Source organism: Hibiscus syriacus, unplaced genomic scaffold (assembly GCF_006381635.1).
Source record: "Hibiscus syriacus cultivar Baekdansim isolate YM2019G1 unplaced genomic scaffold, ASM638163v2 tig00110462_pilon, whole genome shotgun sequence".
Classification (NCBI taxonomy): Eukaryota; Viridiplantae; Streptophyta; class Magnoliopsida; order Malvales; family Malvaceae; genus Hibiscus; species Hibiscus syriacus.
The window spans coordinates 3,181,764-3,206,878 of NW_024062747.1; the positions used below are offsets into that span (position 1 = coordinate 3,181,764).

The 25,115-nt window shown below is 33.4% G+C and overlaps 2 protein-coding genes across 6 annotated transcripts; one reads left to right on the plus strand and one right to left on the minus strand.

Annotated features, from left to right (window-relative positions):
- The first annotated feature begins 4,419 nt into the window (after positions 1–4,419).
- LOC120127176 lies at positions 4,420–7,082 on the plus strand. Of its 2 annotated transcripts, none has more exons than XM_039145162.1 (3): positions 4,420–4,712; positions 5,234–5,671; positions 6,037–7,082. In XM_039145162.1, the coding sequence occupies exons 2-3, from the start codon at positions 5,264–5,266 to the stop codon at positions 6,835–6,837; spliced, it is 1,209 nt and encodes a 402-aa protein (XP_039001093.1). In that variant the 5' UTR covers positions 4,420–4,712; positions 5,234–5,263; the 3' UTR covers positions 6,838–7,082. The 2 variants fall into 2 exon arrangements, with proteins under 2 accessions (XP_039001093.1, XP_039001092.1); XM_039145161.1 differs by having other exon boundaries at positions 4,422–4,666.
- A 159-nt stretch (positions 7,083–7,241) lies between these two features.
- LOC120127143 (peptidyl-prolyl cis-trans isomerase CYP63-like) lies at positions 7,242–13,687 on the minus strand. 4 transcript variants are annotated; one of them, XM_039145136.1, is made up of 16 exons: positions 13,535–13,687; positions 12,897–12,985; positions 12,724–12,778; positions 12,193–12,281; positions 11,475–11,499; positions 11,345–11,383; positions 11,143–11,260; positions 10,476–10,636; positions 10,064–10,394; positions 9,815–9,939; positions 9,213–9,360; positions 8,739–9,089; positions 8,556–8,636; positions 7,624–7,803; positions 7,432–7,590; positions 7,246–7,398 (listed from the first exon to the last, which is right to left on the minus strand). In XM_039145136.1, exons 2-15 carry the CDS (start codon positions 12,972–12,974, stop codon positions 7,443–7,445), a joined length of 1,929 nt encoding a protein of 642 aa, XP_039001067.1. In that variant the 5' UTR covers positions 12,975–12,985; positions 13,535–13,687; the 3' UTR covers positions 7,246–7,398; positions 7,432–7,442. The 4 variants fall into 4 exon arrangements, with proteins under 4 accessions (XP_039001065.1, XP_039001066.1, XP_039001067.1 ...); XM_039145134.1 differs by having other exon boundaries at positions 7,242–7,398; positions 7,432–7,803; positions 12,897–12,986; positions 13,537–13,685; XM_039145135.1 differs by having other exon boundaries at positions 7,242–7,398; positions 7,432–7,803; positions 13,510–13,684.
- Between the last annotated feature and the right edge of the window lie 11,428 nt (positions 13,688–25,115).

Consider the following 25,115-nt stretch of genomic DNA (forward strand, 5'->3'; position numbering starts at 1 on the left):
AGCTCATAGAATTTAGGGATTGCAATTTTGAAAGGAAGTGAAAGATAATGAAGTCATAGAACACACATGAAACGCTGGAGAATTCTGTCACTTTAATCCAGGCTCCAGTCTCCATCATGCATAATTGAAGCTAATGTAAACATGATTCACGACACTTGTTTGAATATCCAGTCATCAGTCAAGAAAAATCCATCATTTTTGCACGTTTTCTCATACTCTTTTACCTGCGCACATGACCCGTCTTTGTCCCTGCAAAACTAAAAACAAATGAAATTGTGGGTTCTGAAATGGAAGCCATACCAAACTCCCGAAGCTCGCACATGGAACCACTACTTCTGTGTTCATATGTCAGTGCTTTCTCCTGCTACGTCCTTCACTCTCATTTTAATTATACAACATATTTCTCCAATACGATAGGCAGCATGCAATGTCATTTCTATGTGTTTTCCTTCCATCCTTGGCCTATTGGTATGAAAATTTCAAAAGATATTGGTTAAATTATCGGTCCGCCTCCTTTAATATGTTCAAATCTTATATATAATCCTTATACTTTAGTTTTGATATAGCTTATTCTTTCTATTTTAATTATTATAGCAGTTGATCCAAATAGTTAAACTGATGCGTTGTCGAAAATTATTCGTTAAACCAAATAACTTTATTTTTAATAATTGAGATAGCGACTACGATTTGTACCCTGGATAAGAACGTCAATATAATTCAACCATTGAAACTGTAGATAAGAATGTTAATATAACTTGATAATAGTTAATTTTATTGAATAAAAAGGAAATGTGAGAAGAATTTAGAACTATATTATTTAATCATTTTCATAAAATTATTAGAGTGCACAAACTATTTATTATAAAATAAAATAAGACTACACAAATAAATGATACAAAATTAATCAAACAGCTCATAAAATAATAAATATAAATAAACACTACCATCAATAGTGAAATATAAACACTATCGATATTCATGTAATAAGTGATGATACGTTGATAAACTGACTTTATCATAATTTATTCGTGAAATAGATATATATAAATAATATGACGTAAAAGCTAAGTTAAAAAAAATTATACAAGAGTAATAATAGAAACATCAAACATTTTTATTATAAAAGTGGAAAATTTATCAAAACAAAAATAACACAAATTCAAACATACAGCATAAAAAATTAATTTAAAAGAAAACAAGAAGAACTATAATAAATTATATATTAACGTATTTAATTACTATTTTTAGGTAAAATTAGGGTCAATAATGTGGCCTCCACTTTGCTTGGGAAGTGCATTAACTTATCGAAAAATGTCCGATTTCACATGGACTTGCCTCTTTCAAAAGTGCATGCAAGCGGGGTGAATTTGCATCGTTGAAGTAAGTAAACAATCACAAAATTAACAATACTAATAATAGTTATAACCCCTACCCTCTAATACGATTTTTATTTTATCAACGACCGTTTAGACTTCCCATGAAATTGAAGACCATATATTATAAAAGTTCTTCACATGTCTATGCAAAATGCAACTCACCCACTTCTAATGAATAATTGAATATTAGAGATGACGCAATAGGTTTAGTTTTGGGATCACAAACATTTAATTATTAATTAAAGAGGGGATTAGTGATAATACTAATTAAATTATTGAATAAAAATGGGTAGGGTTTAGATCTCATAATGCTCTTTGTCTCCAGTGGAATAAGTAGGGGAATTTATGATCATACGCATTGCATAGGCCAGCCTGTGCTATGTTTACCATTCTGTATCCTAGTTTAGTCTGATTGACTTATTCGGTTGGATTTGAAATAATAGTATTATAAATTATATTTTTGTATTTGTTTAAATTTAATAATTTTTTTATATAAATATCAGGATAAAGAACATAAATGACCAACTGATTATAAGATATTGTTTTGTTAAGTATATTGATTATTAAATGTTACAAAATGATGTTTTAACTAAAGAATGTTGTTTTATTGAGTCAGTCAACTATTAAAAATTACAAAACTGATCATACGACTATTCATATGTTTTAAAATTGTCATTTTTCGTTAAAAAATATCGATCGTGTGCGCTTGACGTTAATCTATTAATTGAGATATGATAAAATTTGATCCCAAAACCGTTTGAGTTGTATTTTGTGGATCGACTATTTATTTACATTATATCATCAAATCAATGCTTGAAACATTACGTCGTCGAGCCAATGTTTGAAAGTAACGGCAATGCTAGTAGACATTATTAAAAAAATGATTTTATCATATCACAATCAATATGTTAACGTTCAACTCAGACGATTATCAATGACGAGTTTTAAACATATGATCATCGAATGACCATTTTATAACTTTTAAAAGTCGAGAGACTTAATAAAACAGAATCCCATAATTGAAAAATTATTCTATAACTTTTAATAATCGAGAGACTCAATAAAATAGCAGTTTATAATCGAGAGACTATTTATATACTTCACCCTAAATATTATTATTTCAATGGTTTGTGGGAGGAGCATGTGTAGAAAAGTAATTAACAATACTCTATTAATATTGGTCTTAGTCATTAGGGATAGATTTTGGACCAACCGCTCCTTCCCTCCACCAGCCAAGAACTTTTCTAAATTAATCATCCATGTGCTGGAAGCGGTCCAGAATTAATTTACTCTACTTTCGTTTCTCCCCTTCGTTTATTACTGATATTCCCGCTTTTCATTTTTCACTCCCGCCTTTTTCTTTCACTTATTTGTTTATTTTTAGATTAATCATCTAAGATTAGTAACACTCCAATATCAATATATACATGTTTGTATGGAATGAGTCAATGAGACCTAAAAAGGCACCAACTTGATCAAATATAATTATATTGCTGTCAATAAATTTTGAAAAATATCACTTTGATAATGTCGTTTCAGCTTAATCGTTTCACGATACAGCTTCAAACTTATCACTCTATAGATAACTACTTTTAGATCATGTCAAATGACTATTGTAATATTAATTTAGCTCGAAGAATTCTATCTTAAATTATTTTTATATCATATGATTTAATAGATAATAAGAAAAATTATTAATATTTATCCCTTCATCTGATAGAAAGTATAGATTAAAAATAAATCTAAATCCTTAAGCAAGAACTTAGAGTGATCTATTTTGTCTAATGTTATAGAGTTGGTAAAGGTTGAGACTCTACATTATTGGGTACTAAAGTTCAAGTCCTATCACATATATGTAATTTCAATTCAGATTTAATATAGTTTGAATTTTACAGTGTAATTATTTTGGTTATTAACCCATTCGTTTGTGTGTTACAATAACTAATTACAATTATAGTTGTACTGATGCAAGAATTGTATTTTTTTAATATATACAAGAATTTATTTGCAATTGTAATTTTAAATGTTAAAATAATCATTTTTTTGGGTTGTGTCGCGGCTTCTATCCTTGGATCAGGGCTTGCTTTTGTTGTCTGGTTAATAGAAACATAGGCCCAAATTCAGCCGGGCGGGGCTGTCCTCTTGTCAATGGGTTTCCCAATATATATAAAGCTAGCGCATTTGAGAATGAACATTTAATATGAATCTGACAAGTTTGACTTGATTTATAGAATTTTTAAATTTGGATTTAATTATATATGGGTTAAATGTTTTTATGTGTAATGTCGAAATGAATTCAAATTTATGACGAAAAACAATTGAACTAACCAAGAAATAATAGCATAATTAATATTTATATATTTTAGGGATAATTTTTATAATATTTCTCTTTATATATATTCTTCAATTAAGTCTTTATTTTACCTAATAAAACATAAATATTATGTATATATTTGTTCATGTTTGTGTTGGGCGGGGTGTGAATTTTTAATTAAAAATTAGATTGAATTTTGGATCAAATAAAATTTTCAAAATCTAGATCAAATGACAGGTAAAAAAATTGTTATACTTGGATCGAATTTTTTGACCCGACCCATAATGATCCCCATTGTGCAAATCGATAACCTTTCAATAAAAATCATCTATTCAAGCGAAAAGTACATGAAAACTCCTGCCATGAAAACCAGATGAGCATGGGGGGAAGTAGATCTTTATATGCATTCTATGCTATGCATAAACATACAAGATTGAAGCTTTACAAACCCTTGTTGATTTCACAGTACAATTTAGCATTTGTTTTTCTTATTGATAGAATTTAATGAGGAAATGGAATGTATCGAAAGGCATTGAAAAAGGTGGAGACAGCGACAAATGACTTGCGGCATTGCCATTGCATTCATAATAATAATAATAAGCTGTGGATGAAGATGGGTTTAAAGATAAGGTTTGGAGGTCACAATCCCAATTCACACAAATACAAAAACAGCCGTCATTCTCCTTAATCCTTATGCTTCTCGCTTACAACACAATAAATAAATAAATAAATAAAGGTTAGTGTCTTAAGATTGATGGAGGTAAATGCAATAACATTTGTAAGTAGAGGTTTTGAATAAACGAATGGCCCCCATAATTACTGGATTAGTACCAAATATTTTTGAAAAACAGGTTTAGTTGAGTACTTACAAAGAAACCACGGAGAGCAAATCGAACCAATTTTGCGTAAATATGCGGTCATGATCTCAACTAAACTGCGTCCTGTTCGTTTTTCATTTACTCTCTTTTAATCTCAGGTCAGAAATCATCTAATTTGATCAACTGTTTTGATTGAAATAAGAGGTCTGCGTTGATTGTAATCTCTATGTGGGATCTGTCTAATTTTGTTTAATAGTTTGTGTAGTTCATAATTACACGAATTCAAACTCTGGGTAGTGTACTTTTTTGAATATATAATATAGTTTCCTCTTTCTCTTTTTTTTTTTTGGGGATGATACATGGGTTGGTTGTTGTTTTGAGTGGTTTTGAGCCTTCTTCTTCTTTGCTGTTTGACCAAACTGAGTAAAGAAATACTGGTTTTCATGGGTTAGTTCATCTCAGTTTGTGAAGAATGTCCTTCCTGAAGCATCAATCTTATTTTGTAAGTCCCAAAAATGACTTTATATATTCAAGGGTAGGAATTTTTTTAATGAATCTATGTATATTTGATTATATCTATGTTTCCAGTTTGATTTCTCTATTCATGAGTGACTCCTAGATCTTCTAGTATCCATTGATCCTTGTGTTAACACCTTCGAATATTGTTGAAGAATCAAGTAGTATTAATTTTGTTTTCCCTTCTTTTTAAAACTTTTGTTACCCAGGGTTAAAGCATTTTTTGGAGTTTGAATATCATGAATTTCAGAAAAGGGAACATGGTGGAGGTTTTAAGAAGAGAAGACGATGATGATCCATGTGGCTCTTGGTTTACTGGTAAAATCGTTTCAGCCAGTGGCGAAAACCATGTTGTTAGGTACAAACTTCTTATGGACCACAAAGAAAAACAAGTGGTGGAGAAGGTGCAAAGGAAGGATGTTAGACCCTTACCTCCAAGTGTAAATGGGAAGAGTTGGGCAGTCGGCGATGTGGCCGAAGTGTTTGATATCAGGTGTTGGAAGGCCGGAAAGGTCGCAAAGGTGTTGAAGAACAACCATCGATTCATTGTGAAGTTGTTCGGGTCAATCCAACTTAAGGAATTTCATGCATCGAGTTTAAGGATTAGGCAGTCTTGGGATGGCAAGAAGTGGATGGCGATTGGGAAGGTCTTTATTTCATCTTGCTTTTCCCCTAATTCCCCTAGATTTTTATCTTTGGAGTTTAGCATCAAAAAGGCATATTTTTCTTCAAGTTTAGTAGAGTCAATCTAAGATAAAAATGACCGGTTTTCTCCTAATATATTTCTTGCTCAGTGACCTGTGACATGAACATCTGCTATCATTAGCCTGTGAGAGGTCACTGGCATGGTTGGCTTATTCTGAGAACTGGCTCGGATAACTCGATCCTTACTGCTATTCTTATAATAACCATTGTAGTTTGTACGTCTGATATTGCGAGAGGACCTATAACAAGTCCTCAATGATATGTTGAACCTAGCAATTTATCTAAACCAGACTTCATGTGATTGCAGGTTGCTAAGTGTAAAGACTTGACCAGGAATCGTACACTGAAATTTCCATACCGTTCTGGTGGCTTTCTTTTCAGGACATCATTGCATTTAAGCGAAACCCCTCGATACAGAGAGGGGATGCATAAGGATGAGGCTGATAATTTGACCGTGTGTATGTCCATGAGAGCCACAAGTAAAGGCCACGACCGTCAATCTAAAGGAATCAAATTAAACCCGATCATCGGAGGAAGCCTCAGGAAAAGGAAATCCCCACATTGGTCTAGAGGCTGGATTGATAAAACTCTGAGGAGAACATGTCCTCTGTTTAACCAGGTAGATGATATTTCTTTCCCACATGTAGGGGTTGATGAAAAAGACATTAAGCGATCAATTAACAGGAATAACAGAATGGAAAACGCACCTAGTTTCTGTTCATATGATTCTTGGAGACCTGTTTTGTCTGCTGAAGATAGTGACCAATGCTCGGTTGCTAGCTGTAGTTCTAACCACGTTGCTGACTATGCCAGCCAAATTTCACGAAGAACATTAGAAAACACACCTGATAATTCTGAGGCTGAGTCATCATTCCCTTATTCGTGCGACAAAAGGGACCAACCCTCGTCCTCGGTTTCTGATAAAGTTTTCGATATCCATGGACTTGAGCTCCGTGCTTACAAGTCGACAGTCAAGGCTTTGTATGCTTCGGGTCCTTTAACTTGGGGACAAGAGTTCCTGTTAACAAATCTCCGCCTCTCCCTTAACATTTCCGACGAGGAACACCTACTCCAGCTGAGGAACCTTTTGTCTGATCAAGTTCTGTGATTTCGGTATGTCTGCTATCGTTTGAGGCCAACCGCTCGGAAAATGACAGTTTTGAGTTGAGATCTGTGGGGCAATTGCAGCAAAATCTCCTGCAGGCGCCACCTTATGACCTTAACCTTCCTAGACGTGTAAATTATTTCCAGGAATTGAGTTTTACTTCTTGATGCTTAGAACCCAATAACAGGAATTCATGTCTCATAAAATGATTTGACTGAATAAATTTCAGTAGATTTTTATTTTTGTGATATCCACGTCTTATGCTTTCTTAACATTCCTGTGAGTAGAAAAAAGGTTTCGGTACCAAACCATATCTCTTACGCAATCATGATGCAAAAGTTAATGTTTTAAAAGTTGTTAGCAGCATGCATTGCTAAGTATATGTCCCTTGCAGTCTGGCTGTTCCACATAAGTTCTCAATGTCTTTCTAAGGTTGCTGGCCAAAGAAAAACTACAACTATTTTGCAACTCTAAATCCACAATCTTAAAATTTGTAATAGCATATAAAATGTCATGCCCAACCAAAATCTCTTCCCTCTTGTGTTGCAAACCAAGCACAGTAGATATAATTACGAAAGCCTTTTCTCTCCCGCCCAAGGGGCATGGATTTAGTCTGCATAAGAGACCAATCCCCTCTGTCCGGATGGGGAGCTTGATTTGGACTTGTCAGGGGATGCAGACCTTCTGTTGCGATCTCTTGGTGGTGAGATATCAGGAGCTCTAGAACGCGAGGACCCACTACTCCTTGACCTAGAGGACCTTGACCCCGATTTGTCTTTGTATGGGGAGCGGTGATCATCGATTCGAGGACCAAGACGAGATTTCAACCCCTTGCTTATGGCAGGTCGTTTGTCTCTAGGACTAGGACTTCGAATAGTACTCTGGCTCTGACTTCGATCTCTGTATTGACCCCGATAACCAACTGGGCTGCGAGAAACACTCCTACTCCTACTTCTTCTGCGCCCATATCTACGAATGAACATAAATTATTTTCCAGTTTCCTACAACGTACTAGAATAAAGGGAAAAAAAGACTTATCAATTGCATATATGAAATATTCAAACTTAGATTAACGTAAATGAGCAAATGGACGGTCCATCATTTCAACTACTTAGCTCATAAATAAATAATAAAAACATTTTCTTCTTTGGCCTTGGTTATATATATATATATATTCATTCTTATAAATAAAATCAAAGATGCAGTTAACTAACAATGTAACATTTTTCTTGGATTTTTAATTTTTTTTTGAGATGGTGATCCTCATCTAACTTTTACATCGTGTAAAAAAAAGTTGGTTCTTAAATTAAGAATTCTTTTCCACATCGTATCGAAGGGCCAATTGGCACAGAAATTAACAGAATAGAGGTTGTTCACAATGATTTGTCCTTTAGAATTTTTATTTTTACTAAAAAAACACAAACATATATTAGAGAACTTTTGATGGAAAAACAATACATTGTAACATATTTTAGAAGAGCTGAAAACTAACTCGTCTAAATTAAATAGATATTATAGTTTTGAAAGTATCTGAGTAACTAAAGCCTATACGAAAAGTGCTAGAGCCTAGAAATACTATATATACTGAATCAGGTAAGCAAGAATAAAGCTGAAGTGATGAAAACAGATTTCATCAATGTATAGAATAATGACTACTTGCTAACAACGAATTCCATCTCAGAACGAATCAATATGTTCACCAGAGAAAGTTAAGAAAGAACCTGGGTGGACTATGGCCTCTTGCCGGGCTTGTACAGCGTCTGCGGGTTGATTGATCTGAATTATTTCTGTACCTAGAATATCTTCACCCAGAAAAAAAGAAAACAAAACAAAAAGTTATCGAGTTCATGAAAAGGGAAAACAACAGCATCCTTCGAGTCAGTCAAATTATAGTCCAGGATTACCTATCATTGTTTCTTTCTGGAATATTTCTTCCACCATAATGGTAGGCTCTTGGTGGGGAATGCTCGGGAGAAGGTGTACGGTATCGGCGTGCAAAGGAATAGCGGTCAGTGAAGCCACGACCTTTTCTTACACGCTTTGGTTTGCCACCTGGAGACGGACTTCTTGAGGAAATACGACCTTGGTTAGATGTAGGGGCTTTCCTTGAAGGACTACTCAATGTGCTATGGGTAGTCCTTCCCTGGTTCTGCTCGTGAGATATCTGAGGAGGGCTTTTATCATCATCCTTGGGAGGAGTCATGCTCTGGCTGCGACTTCTGTTTGGCCTCCGTTTTGTGGTTGGGCTCACACTTCTGTGAAGCACATGGTAGAAGAAACATTGGTAATAAAATCACAAAGTAGATTTCACCGAACATGGATCTAAATGCTAGAAGCAACCCAAAAAAATACAAAAGGAATTATGTAAGAATGAAAACCTTGATCTGTCTGAGCCATCTATATGGGTATGTTGTTTAGCAGCTTTGTTTCCGTTACCGTTGTTGGGAAGCTCATCACTTTTTGGGGACAATTCACCTTCTTCGTGCGAGTTTTCCTTGGTGACCTTCAACTTATTCCTTTCTAGCCCTGCATTAGAATCTTAGTTAGAAAATTGGCCTGGCACATTTTTTCTCTACATTTGTAGCATCATAATTTACCATTAGCTTGTACCAAAGGATCAACATTAAGATGCCTATAGGATCTTTTCACAATCTCCTCCCATAAAAGCATGGCTTTTGTTCCCTGTCACCTATACTAATAAATAATGCCAGGGGAAGACTTGCTAATTTAATGTTACATGATTTTCAGAAATGAGTAGAGGGATTTATATAAGAATCTAACATCTACATGATTGGTGGAAATGAGTAGAGGAATTTGTATGAAAGTGCAACATCTCTACTTAAAGAATTTTACGATTTACTGAAGTCAATTCCAGAATCAACTGCCAATAGCCTTGTACACGAGTATAAAGGGAGCTAGAGTGAAGAATGAGAAAATAACGGGCTAAAACAGTTGAGGATAGAAATACCAAAAGATTCACCTTCAGCAGGTTTGGGGATACAATTGGCATGAGCAGAAACACGGCGAGAACCAGCTTTCTCAACATCGCTGCCACTGCTGGAGCTTGTACTCTCACTTTCACTGTCAGTTGAACTATCTGAACTCCTGAAATAAAACAAGTACCAACAAGTATAACAAAACAAAACAAAACAAAAATGTTCACCACTATTAATAAGCAGAAGGAACAAAATTTCAAGGATTGTCCTTGAAACCAGGTTTTAACCAATACCATTTGCGTTTTGATCTTCTTTCTTGACGGCCTTTTTTCCTATCTCTTCGCCCACCCTTCCTCTTCTTCCCACGTTTACACTTGTCTCTTTTTGTCAACCTCCTCCTCCTATGTCTTCTTCCATCGCTAGAGGAACTTGATTCAGATGCAGAGTCATCCAATTCTGAATCTGAAGAATAGGAATCGGAGTCAGAGTCAGAGCTGTAGAAATCAGATGAAGAGTATCTTCTTTTTCTTTTATTCCTTCTATCCTTCAAAGACTTTCTGCTTCTCTTCACTTGCTTGTCAGAACTGTCAGAAGAAGCAACTTTTTTTGATTTCTTCCCTTTCCCTGAAAACGAAAAACCATGTAGCGAAAAGTTGGCAACTGGTCCAAAAATCATGAATTGCTGTTTAAAACTCACAGCATTACCTTCAGTTTTCCCAATAGCATCCTGAAGTATACTTTCAGAGTATTCACCGCAGTCTGATATTTTGACAGGTTGAGAAAGCTTTCCATCACCTGTTCCAACTTGCTCCATTTTCTTCAAAACATCCATTCCCTTAATTACCTTGCCAAAAACAACATGCTTCCTGCCAACCAATCAATAAATGAGAAATCCATTGCTAAGTAGTGAATACAAAAACCAGACTGCCCAAATGGTCCAACTGATTGAACCGGAAACTAGAGGTCAATGCAATCTAAAGCGGTATGTATAACCGGGTTTTGGCACTTGAAAAAAATCCTGGTAACCTGGTAAAAAAGATGGTTTTAGGGTTTATTTTACTATCTTATTATTAAAAACACTTTTAAACAGGCAGCACTTGAACCCTTAACCTCTTAGTTCTATGTTGAAATCAAACCCTAAGCTGCACACATTTTTTTGTTAAGGATTTACTATATCTAATATCATAATCATGGACTCAATATTGTAATCATTTCAGTTGGACAGGCTAGTTAAAGTAATGGGACCAGAAAACAGAGCTTCCACTATTCAACTTGGTGAGTAGATTTTTATTCATTGTTGCTTAAGCAGTATAAGAAAGTTTCATCTTTCAAGTTGTAATTCATAAATAAGTAATAAGCAAATATTAAATACCCATCAAGATGGGGTTGTCGCTTGAAGGTTATAAAGAATTGAGACCCATTTGTGCTTGGACCACTGTTTGCCATAGAGAGAACCCCAGGACCATCATGAGCTAGTTTAAAGTTCTCATCTGCAAGGAAACATAAAATTTGATGATTAAGTTCTAAATCAATCTATCAGAAGACAATTTAAGAGCCCACATGCAAAGTCCTACCTGCAAACTTCCCTCCATAAATACTTTCTCCACCAGTGCCTGCAACCAATTAAAGGTCTTTCCTTACAAGTCTGGGCATAATTTAGATGTCAAATAAAACGTTTCCATGGATTGGAATGTGCAAGCATACCATTTCCCATTGAAAAGTCACCACCCTATAAAACCAACATAAAACAGAAAATGAATTAATAACCTGTCAGGTACATACTTTTGCAGGTGAAACCATATTTATAAGAATATCCATCTTTTTTTTTAATATTTTCATGTTAACTTACAATATGTATATTGTATAATGGTAAAACAATATGATTTTTCATTTTCCTTTCTCTCATTTCTCAATCATATAAAGCAATGGATGTAAGCAAAATTATTCGTTCTTTTTTTGTTATAAGAATTAACTTTTCAATCTTTCCTACCAAGCACATTATAGAAAGAAAATAAATACATGTTTTCCCCCTTTTTTTTCTTTTCCCTTCCAATTTTCTTTCTTTTCTCTACAGCATTTTCTAATGATTAGCGGGAAGCTAACTTTAAGTCCTAACTTTATTGCCTCAGGAAAAAGGTCATTTAAAATGCTTATATAAGATTAGAGCAAACGAACATTTTAGCAAACAGCAGGGATGAGAAAGCAGCATACTATCAGCAGAAATAGATATTAAGACAGAATAGTAAATATAAGCCAACTAAAAGTACAATTCTCTATTAAAACAAAAATTGCATCACTAGTAAGAGAACACTGCAAAAAAAAAGGAACTTTGACAATATACTACAAAAAGTTATGAGACAATCCTCATGGTAAACATTCTTCCATTTATTAATATGACTAAGGGAAGGAACAAATAACATACCTGAGCCATGAATCCTTTGATTATTCGATGGAAAAAAGTTCCTTTATAGTGCAAGGGTTTCCCGGTAGATTTGCCAATGCCCTTTTCACCTACAGTTTGACACAGTTCAGAATAATCAAACCGAACATACTTGTTTGCGAGGAAAATTCAAGAAGTATGTGAAGTTAATTCATCTGGCAGATAATACAGGCAAATAGTTTATCAGATGTAAATTGTGAAGCAAGGCTTCATGCGATTTGTCCTACTCAAAGAGAATATTAATGAGATTACCAAATCTTGTATCCATAGACTACAAAGTCTACAGTACTAGAAACATTATAAGGAACCTATAAAGACCTTAAAAATAATTGACAAAAACTGTAAAAAGATGACAACTATTGTAAGAACAACCAATTGAACTACACCATGAGTTAGTAAATATTGTATCCATAGACTACAAAGTCTACAGTACTAGAAACATTAATGACAACTATTGTAAGAACAACCGTAAATACAACATGAGTTAGTAAATATTGAAACTTTTAGAGATACCTGTACAGAGTGCCAGGAAATTCTCAGCTGTCTTGGGAACGACATCTGCAAATAGCTGTCAAAGTGGGGGAAAAGAACTTTATCCTTCCTTCGAAGTGTTAGTCTCAGGTGAGTTCTAAATTTCATCCCATATAAAAACACAGTTAAAGTCGAGCAGCTGGCTTTTAGCTTACCTCAATAACAACTTTTTCCACTGGATCTCCACCAATTGAAACATCTAAGAATACCAAAGGATTCTTTTTCTTACTCATCTCTCCTCCAACTAAAAAATGGGAAAATAATACCTCAAAGTTGGTACATAAATAATCCAACGCATAACAAATAATATATATATATATATAATATATATATATATATATAATATATAATAATATATATATCCACTTTATGATGTAAGTATCAAATAAAATTTGACTCAATTCTAATGTATCAATGTTCACAAGCTTCAAGAACAATTCTTTATAAAATTTGTCCTCTAACAATGCCCATAAGTTTCAAAGGAGCCTTCATCAAATTTTCAGTGCCAACAACAAAATAATTTCTCAATTAGTCAATTCTGCTTCCAACTTCTTTGTTTTTCTTTTATAAAAGCAACATAAATTAAAAATAAACGATGTAACGTTTAAGAATTTATTGACAACAAAAGTATGGAAAACACGAACCCTAATTTTACATTCAGGAGGGGGAAAAAGCTTGATGTTTAGCTAAAACGCTTAAACTTGCAACAACAACAGAAAAAATAACTATTTTTACCAATCACGAAGCAAATACTGGAAGAAAAATTACAGATAAATGAAGAAAGGCAACAGACCGGGGCGAATCGCAATGCAAGCTGAAAGAACTCGAGCTACAACTCGAAGACGGCGGCGATCATTACCAGTTAACGTGAGAGAGCGTTAGCAACCCTAGCTGCTTGCTTATGCTTAGCTCCTTTGTATTGAAAATCCATTGCCCAGAGTAATTTCTATTTTCCCAAACCAAAAAATATAGGTAAACTACTCATTTAATACCTAGATTATAAATATTGGTACATTTTAATACTTAAACTTTTATTTTTTTTAAAATCATACATAACGTTTAATTTTTGTTTATTTTAGTACCTTCAGTTAAAAATTTAACGAACAAGCTCGTTGATCGTCGCGCCAACTCATCAATCGTCGTATATGTTGGCCGATGAAGTCCAAACTTTTCATTTCATACATTTTTGACTCCCTGAATTCGATTCTGACCTCCGTTTCATCTAAAAACTCCTCAATCTCCCCTAATAACATAACACAATGGAGGCTAGTGCCACGAACCTCCAAAATTTGAAAAATTATAATTTTAACTTTAAAAATTTTCAAAATGTTTAATTTGACCCTCACAAAATTTTTAGAAATCCGTATTAATCTATACATTTTTTGAATATTCTTAATTAAACTCCTCTCATAATTTTTAAAAACTCTCATTAAGCCTCTTAAATTTTCAAAAATTTTAGTTAATCCATATTATCACCAAGTTCTGCCACTGATCTCCCCAAATCGATGAATGAACTCTTCAATTTCTTCATCCTCCGATCTCTTTGGTCCACCGTCCAATGGGCTTGAAAACTTGACTATGTTGGTTGACTTGTCATTCGCTCATGATCCACCGTTCGGATTAGTAACAACGGGGTACTAAAATAAAATAAAAATTAAACGCTAGACATGATTTAAAAAAATGAACGTTTATAAACTAAAATAGATCAAAACTGATAGTTTATATATTAAATGTATAGTTTACCCATATATATATATATATATTCCTTTTTCGGTTATACAGTTTCGTTATAATTTAATTATTTTTCTTACAATTATAGAAGTACATAAACTAGTTAAGTAAAATAGTATAAAAATATTTCTCAAATCAAAGAACATATATGTATGAAGCTGACAAGAAATAAAAAGATTTCTAATCTTAATTCTTTATTAGCTACTGAATGGGAGCTCTTTTTAATGTTGTGTTTGTTTTATGTTTTTATTTTATAGTTGTTTATTGGTTTTATTATTTATTTGTCTTTGAGGTTCTTCTGAATCAATAAACAATATTTATATAAAAAATATAATAAAAGGAGTATTGAAATTTCAACCCTTATGAAAGCTCGGATACATCACAAAAATAAATAGCTTATGAAACCCTAAGCCGATATTTGTTATATTATCTATTTCTATACACTTTTCTTATATTTCTTTATATTTTGTATTATTATTTTAATTTATAATAAGATATCAATACAATTTGTTTAGAAATAATAATTTGTTTATATCCAAAAATAAAATTATTACTCATGATTCTTCACCCGATGTTTAGATGATATAATACGGAACGAATTTTTTATTTATTTAATATTTCACAACTAATTAATTTTTAATTAATTAAAATAATTTTAATTAATTGGATAATTTTAATGGTTAATAAAGATATTATTTTCTTTTAAAATTTATAAGGTACGTCCGTTGTCCAAATTCAAAGGAGTACAATCACAAACGATATGGTATATTTCCCATAAATGACATGCATGTAGTGTGTATGCACAAAGCCTAAAATATGGCATGCGATTCTCGACCGAATGAAGCACAAGCCCAGGTGTCGACTGTCAGTTTCTCTTGCATCTCATCAGCCCATAGAAGAACCGAAGAATCAAAAGATTTTTAATTTTTTTTAATCATTGGTATCTAAGTCATTAACATATTAATTTAAATTAAATATTATAAAAATAATCTTTTCAACATATTTTTTTATTCACAACATCATAATTTGAACTCTAAATTATATTTAAAATACTCGTATTGCTACATCAAATGATAATCAATAATTTTTATACTTAAAAACAGAGATGGAGCTCTGTTGGGCCTAAAGGAGCCCCGACTCCTGTAAAAAAATTATATATTCGATAGATCTTGGGTTAATAATATTTTGGTTCATATAAAAATAAGTATTCAAATTTTTAAAAAAAATACAATAATTTATTTAATATTTAATTAAGTGGGGGACCAAACTAAAGAATAATAATCATATGTTCTCAAATTTTTTGGTCTAATAACAATTTAGGTCATTGTAAGTTTAAATATTAGACAAATTAGACATTGTCTTCTGAATTTTAAGTTTAAATACCTAACAAGTCATTATATTTTTCTTAAAAAATTTAACATTTCGACATCTTCCAATATTTAATCATCGTTGCTTAAAAGAAATCCACCTTACAAAAAAAAACCTGCTTTTTTATACATATCAATGCCATTCATGTGAATAAACAAAAATATCCTTGAACCATGTTAATGAGAAAGAATGTATAAAGAAATTTAATTAATAACACAATGGTTCATATTAGATTTAAGTTTTTTCCCTTTTTCATTAGTTTTATATTCCCATCAATGATGTGTTGTGAAGCCAGAAATTATAATTTATCAAATCCTATATACCGACGACTCATAAAATAATGGTAAAGAAACCAATGAAAATACTAGAGAAAACCACAGTAAAAAATAAAATGAAGAGGCTCTATTCTGTGCGTGAAGGGATAAGATGGGATCTCAAAAGCAGTAAAAAGACGGAATTTATCATTGAAAACTTTTTGAGAATCGGGAGATTCCTTCGTAAAAATTCATATATATTTAAATAAAGTCTCGAATTTAAATTCGATAGATAAAATATATTCGACCTTGAGAATATATGTTGTGCCGGGTTATAAATAATTTGGTCCCGTCACATGGATCGAAACAATGATGGCCATCTCATTTCTCATTTTCCCCCTGTTTTTTGCTTGCTGTACGAGTACTTAATCCCTGTAGAATATGTGTCACTTATAATGAGCGTAAAAAGAGGTAGTCAAAAGGAAAACCATGGGAAAAGTAATAACAAGGAGAATGGATTACATCAGGGATTGAAGAAGATCATCATTTCACCTATATATGGGAGAAAAATGAACCGAAAATCTGAGTATCTTAAAAAAAACGCAGCTGAGGGGCTTGTTTCGGTTCGTGACCCCAACATCAGGTGAAGCTACCACATGATCTGAACCATCCTTAGACGGCGAAGGAAGTTTAGATCATGCTGGCAGCTTCAACTAGTAGCGGGTGCACGTGAATCAAGCTGATGAATATTATGATGAGAGATTTGAATTCTGAATGATGGAATTATGAGGATAGGTTGAGAAGAGGAGATTAAGGATATATATAAAGAGGGCATTTGAGTGGTTTAGGTGATTTGCTTTGGCTTTGATGATTAAGACTTGAGAGTTGTTGGATTCTGATAAAAGAAATAGCAATGGATTGGGTGGGCAATGGGGAGTGGTCCAAAGTGAGACAAAATGAATATGGCAACTCCAATACCATTCAGCTTACGACAAGTTCTAAAATTACTCGCTATGAGGGCGAGGGGAGGCCTTTATCAATTTTACATGGGTATCTCCTTTGAAAGTTTCAACCTAAAAATATATATGATTATACCATATTATGATAATACATTGATTATTGTTATATCTCTTGTATAAATTCGTTGGAGAATACCGATATTCTTTAATAAAGTCATCTAGAATATCAAGTGAACTATTAACCGTTTCAGGTTATTAAAAAAACAATAATATTCACGGAAAAAAAACTTTTAAATTTTTTTCAAAAATATCATGTCACTTTCGGAGTTACCCTAATAAAATGATCACTCGGAACTATTATCCATTAATGAGACTTTGACAATAAAATCTGATGGTTGACAGTCACATCTATACAAATAATTGATAGCATAATGACAGACATAATGACATTAGATCTGACACCAATCACCTTATGATCGGGATATTTATACCACAAAAAAAACTAAAAGGAGGTTTTCTCCTCCTACTTTGAATGCTTATCGACACCTGTCATTCTCTTTTCTTCTTTCATTATTTTCTAATAAAAAAGTATCGATCAACAAATGTTTACTTATCAATCGTAGTTCTATATCAAAATCGAAAAAGGTGAATCAACTACTTCCGACAAATTATATTTATTCTCATCAACAATTATGATAATATAGGCAGAAACCCTAAACAATATCAATATCACGAGACTCTCTTTCTCTTTCTCACTCGATGGAATCTTCAGTGACTACTTTAGCGAGTACCTTCCTTCATTTCAAGCATCTAATCCTTTATATACATATATAAAAAAAATGAGATGCCATTTGTCAGAAAACTCGATCCTGTTTCGCATCTAATTGGTGTCGATTAGTTATAAGAAGGAATTCACAAAAGGGGAGGTTTGACAGACGTAAAACTTTGATTAAGCATAAATCATTGATTTAAAAGAACCCTAATCATAATGATTACAAATGTACATGATTTTGATACTCAGTTTTGATCCTTTCGGTAGGTTTATGCAGAACGGACCAACAAAGGCGTGCCAGAATTGATTCCCTATCCGAATTCCGGTACAGATTATAATATTCCATTGGAAAAATTCCTTAGAACTTGGCTGCAATGGGGTCTGAACAAATAATCAATCACAGTGAACAACTTTCATATTTTTTAATAGTACGTGGTGAGGAACAACAACACTTCACAATTTTTGTTTCTTTATTTCCATCTCTGTGAAAGAAAATCATAAAGAAAGGGGTACCTTATTGCTTATACGTGTCTTTAATTGTACTATGCACCTTGAAATTATTGGATTGAAAAATTAGATACATGACATGGTGATGTTATTGGTGCAATTGATAAAAATAAGCTAATTTTGAGGAATTTTTGTTTATTATATTTTCACTCTTTATTTATAATTTTATTTCGTTCTTAAGTCCACAATTAGAAAATTATTTATTAATTATTAAATAATTTTTTATAAACATTTTACTGGTCCACTTTTCACATGGTCCAATAAGCAAGAGCATCTTATTTAGCCAAGAAATTAGACAGAATTCTCATTAATCCTCAATGGTTGCTTGATTTTCCAGACTCCTATGCAGAATTCAAAGCTCCTGGAGTTTCAGATCACTGCCCTGGGTTTCTTTGGTCACAGAAAGCAGCTCAGATTCATAGGCCAAAACCATTTAAGTTCTTCAACTGCTGGACTGCGCATGATAAATTTTTGAGATGTGTGAAAGACTCTTGGCTTGTACATTGTGATGGTAATGCTATGCAGGTGCATTTTAATAAGATGAAAAGATTGAAGCCACTCTTGAAAGAGTTAAACGAAATTACTATTCTGATATTACTGCTAGGGTTATTGCTAAGAGAGCTGAATTAGAAGCTATACAACTCTCTAACCTAGCTGGCATTAGTCAAATTGGGATTGAGGAGGAAAAGAAAGCCCAGGCAGATTTAGTGGATCTTGAAATGGCTGAACTAGAATTTTACAGCCAGAAAGCAAAGATCCACTGGTTGCAAGAAGGGGATTTAAGTACAAAATTCTTTCATCAAAAGGTTGAGTCAAAAAAGAAGAAAAATACTATAAGAGTTATTAAGAATGAAAGTGGGCAGTCCTTTGAGACATTTGATGGCATGGCTGATGAATTGCTAGATTTCTACAACAAGCTTATTGGTACTGCTGACCCTAAAGTTGTGAGCTGCTCTTCTGAATGGCTTAAGGATCTCTTGGGTTATTCCCTGCCTGCTGATGCAGAGAGGATTCTTGAGGGAGAGGTTTCAGACAGAGAAATTAAGGAAGCCTTGTTCAGGCAAGGAAAGACAAAAGTCCTGGGCCAGATGGCTACACCTCCTGGTTCTTTAGGGTTGCTTGGGGATGTTGTGCACAAAGACTTCCTCAGTGCAGTGAGGTATTTTTTCCAGACCTCCTACCTTTTTCCTGCATTCAATGCTACCACTTTAGTCTTAGTGCCCAAGTCTTTAAATGCTAGTATGGCCAAAGAATTTAGACCTATTTCCTGTTGTTATGTTGTTTACAAGACTATAACTAGGATTTTGGTCACTAGGCTAGCCCATTTCTTTCCCAAGATGATTTCTGCTAGCCAATTCGCTTTTGTTAAGGGCAGAAGCATCACTGATAACACTTTACTAGCACAGGAAATTGTTAGGGGTTACTCTAGAAAGAACCTCTCTCCTAGATGTGCAATTAAAGTGGATCTGCAGAAAGCTTTTGATTTAGTTAACTGGGATTTTTTGTTAAGTGTTTTGGATGCTATGGGGCTGCCTGCTAGGTTCTGTAATTGGATCAAAATTTGTGTTACCACCCCCAGATATTCAATTGCTCTTAATGGAAGCCTTGTTGGGTTTTTTAGAGGTACTAGGGGGGTTAGAAAAGGGGACCCTCTGTCCCCTTATCTGTTTGTGATAGTCATGAATGTACTATCTAAATTGCTTGATGCTGCAACCAAAAATGGAATATTCAGATTTCATCCTAGATGTAAAAGAATCTCTCTTACACATCTCTGTTTTGCTGATGATTTGCTGTTGTTTTGCCATGGATCCATGGATTCGGTGCTGGGAGTGACAAGTATCTTAGATGTGTTTTATGAATTATCTGGGCTCAAACTCAATGTTATGAAGACTGAGCTTTTTTACTTGTGGAATTAATGGGGATGACCTGGTTCATATTCAAAGGACAACTGGATTTAAGGTTGGTTAGCTCCCTGTTAGGTACTTGGGAGTGCCCCCAGTGACCCGGAAACTCTCTAAGAAAGATTGTGCAGCTTTGCTCGGAATGATCAAGGACAAGCTTAGGCAGTGGTCTAATAGAAAGCTAAGCTTCGGTGGTAGGCTGCAGCTCATAAAAGCAGTTTTGTTCAGCATTTTTAATTACTGGAGCAGGCAACTCATTTTGCCTAAGGGAATCATTCAGGATATAGAAAAGACTTGTATGAGATTCTTTTGGAAGGGTTGTGACTCCTCTGCTCGAGGTGCAAGGGTTTGTTGGAGCCAGATTTGCACTACTAAGTCTGAGGGTGGCTTGGGAGTGAAGAGCCTAGTTGGGTGGAATAAAACTTGATGCCTGATGCTAATTAAAAACATTCTAGCAGATGCTGGATCTCTTTGGATTCCTGGATTAAGGCATATTGTCTTAAGGGTGAGGATTACTAGAACATTGACATCAGACCTCACTTCAGTTGGACTCTCAGAACTAATCAAGTTGCGTGAGGAGGCGAGAGGGTTATTTACTGCTTCAGTTTGTTGGTCACAAGTAAATGAGAGCTGGATTTGGGACAAGATCAGGGAAAAGAGAAGCAAAGTGGCCTGGCACCGTATCATCTGGCTCCCTGCCCATATTCCAAGTTCTCGTTGATTACGCGGATGTCAATTCTTGATAGGTTGCCTACTAAGGAGAGGCTGAGCAGATTTGGCATGGTGACTGATGTTAACTGTGTATTTTGTGGTGCTGAGCAGGAATCCAACACATATTTTCTTGGACTGCTCCTACTCGAAGGAGGTCTGGAACACTATTATGCAGCTTTGTGGACTGCAAAAATGATGGCTGAACTGGGATGATTTGCTTTGCTGGTTGGTACGAAATTTAAAAGGTAGATCCCTACTTGTTCAGATTCTCAAACTAGCTTGGACTGTTTCATTTACTACATATGGGAGGAGCGTAATCGCAGAATTTTTAGAAGTGTGATGCGTTCGGCTGATTCTATTGTCAATATTATTAAAGAGGCTGTCATAATTAAAGCGTATAGATATAGTATGAATAGACAAGACAATGTAAATAGGCAGTTGTACATTGATTGGGGCATGCTATAACTGTTTCATGATTTTTCTGTAGCAGCTTGCTGCTTCTTTGGATGAATATAAATTGATTATCCAAAAAAAAAATTATAACATATATTTTATGTAACTTATTTTTTGTACATACACTCTATTGACACAATTGTTTAAATTTAGGACATATAAAAAGAACAATACTCTTTTAATCTTTAAAGTCCTTAATAAATTCTTAATTAAAATATAATTCACAAAATTCTTATTTATAATCTAAAATGTCTTTTAGTGTAATTTTTTTTTTATAATCATTTAAATGAAATTTTTTTATAAACAAACCATACTATAAAAAGAGCTTACACATTCAAAATAAATTTATAAATTATAAGTGAAAGACAAAATAGTAAAAGGGTCCCCAACATTCTTTTTCAATTGTGTTATCTTTAAGATTTAACATGTCACGTAAATAAAAATTGATCATTAATTAATCATCAATTAACTATTCAAAAAAATTTATTCAAAAAAAAATATTTATATTTTTTATTAGTTTAAAGTAAATATAAAATAGTATATACTCTAAAAACTCTTGTCCATCTATTATAATCGTCATGCTCAAATTAAAAGTTCAAGGGATAACAATAATGCCACAATTTAAAAATATAAACGTTGAATAAAAATCAATAAATTTTAGAATAATAATAAATGTACAGTAGATAATAATAAATTATTAGTAATAGATAACTTGTTAGGTTAGAAAGCAAATTCCAAGGGATTAATTGGAGAGACTATTAGACTAGATTGCAGTCGAGAATAGTTTAAGATTCCATGGTTGATTTAGAGAGAGGAACCATCTGACATAGGCCACCTGGCTTGTATGTTTCATTTTGCTTAGTTTCCTGTAATAACACGTATAAAATTTATCATAACCTTATTTATTCCTGTAATCAAAGGATCTCAGTTAAAAACAAGCTTTATCTACAATTGACGTGCTTATTATCTTCTTCGACAAACCGACCCATGCACATAGATAACAACACACCACAAAAACTTCATTAGGTTATGAGTAAAAGATGTAAAGAACTCATACAACATTATATCTAAGTTCAATAATTCCCACATGGTAGTGTAAACCTCCCTCGCAGATACGTGAATACAAAAGCTGCTAGTAAAACACGGTCATCAGCTGGTTATGTGTAAAAAAATATTAAGGAAAGTTGTTAGGTAACGCATGCTTGAACCTTGACATAATAAAAAACAAAGACAGAAACATAAGGAATATACTTGCATACGTTTGTATTTTAAACTTACCATTTGCTTGTTTATTTTTTGGGGGAGGGGGTGACCCTGTGGGGTTGATATTTGAATGAGGTTCTTTTATGGAATCTTAGGGTCACAAATAGGAAGGAGTAAGGCTGTCGGAGCATGACCTAACTAGGGTTAGTAATAATAGCATTGGCATCCAACTAACCGAAGATAGATCATGCTGGAAGCTTCACTTTTTCCCTTGTAGACTTCTCCTTCCAGACTTGCATTATCACCGATGATCAACTGAGTATTTTAAAATATTTTAAATGCATGAACTAAGAATATATAGAAAATTTTGCAGGATATTCTTCAATCTTTATGATTACTAAAAGGGTTGAAATTTAGAATAGAGTTGGAAAACAACATGAACCAAGATCATATGTACATAGCAGACTGCTAGCAGAGATGGAAGACGTATTTCAAAAATCTTCAAAGCTTATTGATATGACAATGTAGGATTCATGAAATGATCCATAACAGCGTATTGAAAAACAAAGCTTATTTGGATGAGATGCCGAAGAATACCCAGCAGGCAGAAATGGGAGATAACTAAGTTAAGGGGGAAAAGGGAGCAACCCATTCTTTCTTATGGAGAAAGTAAGCAAAAAAGCCTAAAGAAAGATGATGATGCAGCTGCAGATTATGCAATTATTTATAAGAGTTGAAGACTGGGGGGGATTTTGACGCTAACAAAAAAAATAGATAGATCTCGAACCACTTAGAGGTTCATGAAGACAGCTAATAGATAGAGGGAGTAAAGAGAGAAAAGCTAACCAGAAGGGCTATGGACATAGATGTATCATAAGAGGCTAACGGGTGGTAATATAGGGGCAGAAGTGGACTGCAAAATGCAATTACTGAGATCATTTCAAAAACTAAATACTATTATTAACTCATCTCTCCTTTTAGAATTTCAATGTGTTAACAACGTAATGGTTGGGCTGTTGGTTTTTGCTTCTCTTGCTCTGACTTCTTCAGTGCATGCTCAATCTTTGGAGTATTCATTCAAGGCTTCCCTAAGTTCTACCAAGACCTACACCCTATTCAGTGTACCATTGAGTTGCTAGATTTTTATTTCCTTCTTGCAGTGACCAAAATTGTTACTATTATATAAATTAGTAGAATATGTTATATACTCTAACTAAAATTAAAATCAAATTAATATAAAATAACAAGGATCAAAAGTGTTATTATAAAAATTTGGTTAACTATCATGTCAACAATTCAATTAACTTAATTAAATTAAAAATTGAATGACTTGATTAATAAAATTTCTAGTTTAATGATCAAAATAGAATATAAAATTTGTTTAATGACCTATTTTAATGATGATTTAAATGTTTATCTTTAGAACTCCACATTGGTACTTTCTGTATTTTCCTTTGTCCCTATTATAAAACACCCAAACCCTAAAAGGAGGGTTGTTTTGGATGGAATGATAATGTTAAAAGTTTGTATATATTGCTTTGCTTACCACAACAAAGATGATCGCTTAGAAGAATGATAAGCTTATTTTTTTTTAAAATGCTTTGGGGAGTGGTAAAGGCAAGGGGCTAGTTTGTTATATATAGCCTTTATGCTCTTAAGTCTCTCAACCTTTTTTCTAATACCCCACAACTAATATGATTGATCAATTGACTATTTGATTAACCAACTCTCACAAGCTTGTGAAAAACCAGGCATTTTAGAAAGTTTGTTTGAATGATCGTCTAAAAGCAAACTCATGTACTAATGCACTATATGTACATGTGCGTTTCTCTTTTTTAAAAATACATAAATAAATAAACCTTCAAAACCCTTAGTTTTAAGTAATCGTCTAGTTCTAATTATATGTAAAATCGAATTATGTACAAAGTTCTTCCAACGTTATTATTTTTGTCTCCAAGAGTCGAATATGAGGTCTTATTTAAGGGCATCAAACTCCTTATCATCCACTCTAACAAGAATCTGTTGTTCGTATGTATTGTTTTTTACTTGTTTAACAATCTTCATACGTTCGGCTTAGATTAAGCATCATGTGAAGTTCTGAATATGATTAATTAAAGGTATTTTTTGTTGCACAATGGCCATTGATATGCCGATTGAAAATCTTGGATTGGGTGTTCGGAGGCAAACCCCCCAGGGGGAATTTGGAAGGTCACTCTTATTTGCATTTTGCACACGCATCATGATGAGAATCGTATAATTCCACTCAATTAAATTTTAGTTATTTTGATAATATTATTTGAATTTAGAATACCCTGTAAACACTGACGATTCTATATTGAAGGATACATACTATAATAATTTTGCACATGTTAATCACTCTATTTCATAATGTTAATAATAGATTGAGATTGATAAGAATGCTAATTTAAGTTCTTAGTTATATATATATATATATATATAGGGCTAGGATCCAATTTCTTAGTGTAAAACTTTTTAGTTTTATACTTTTTTTTAA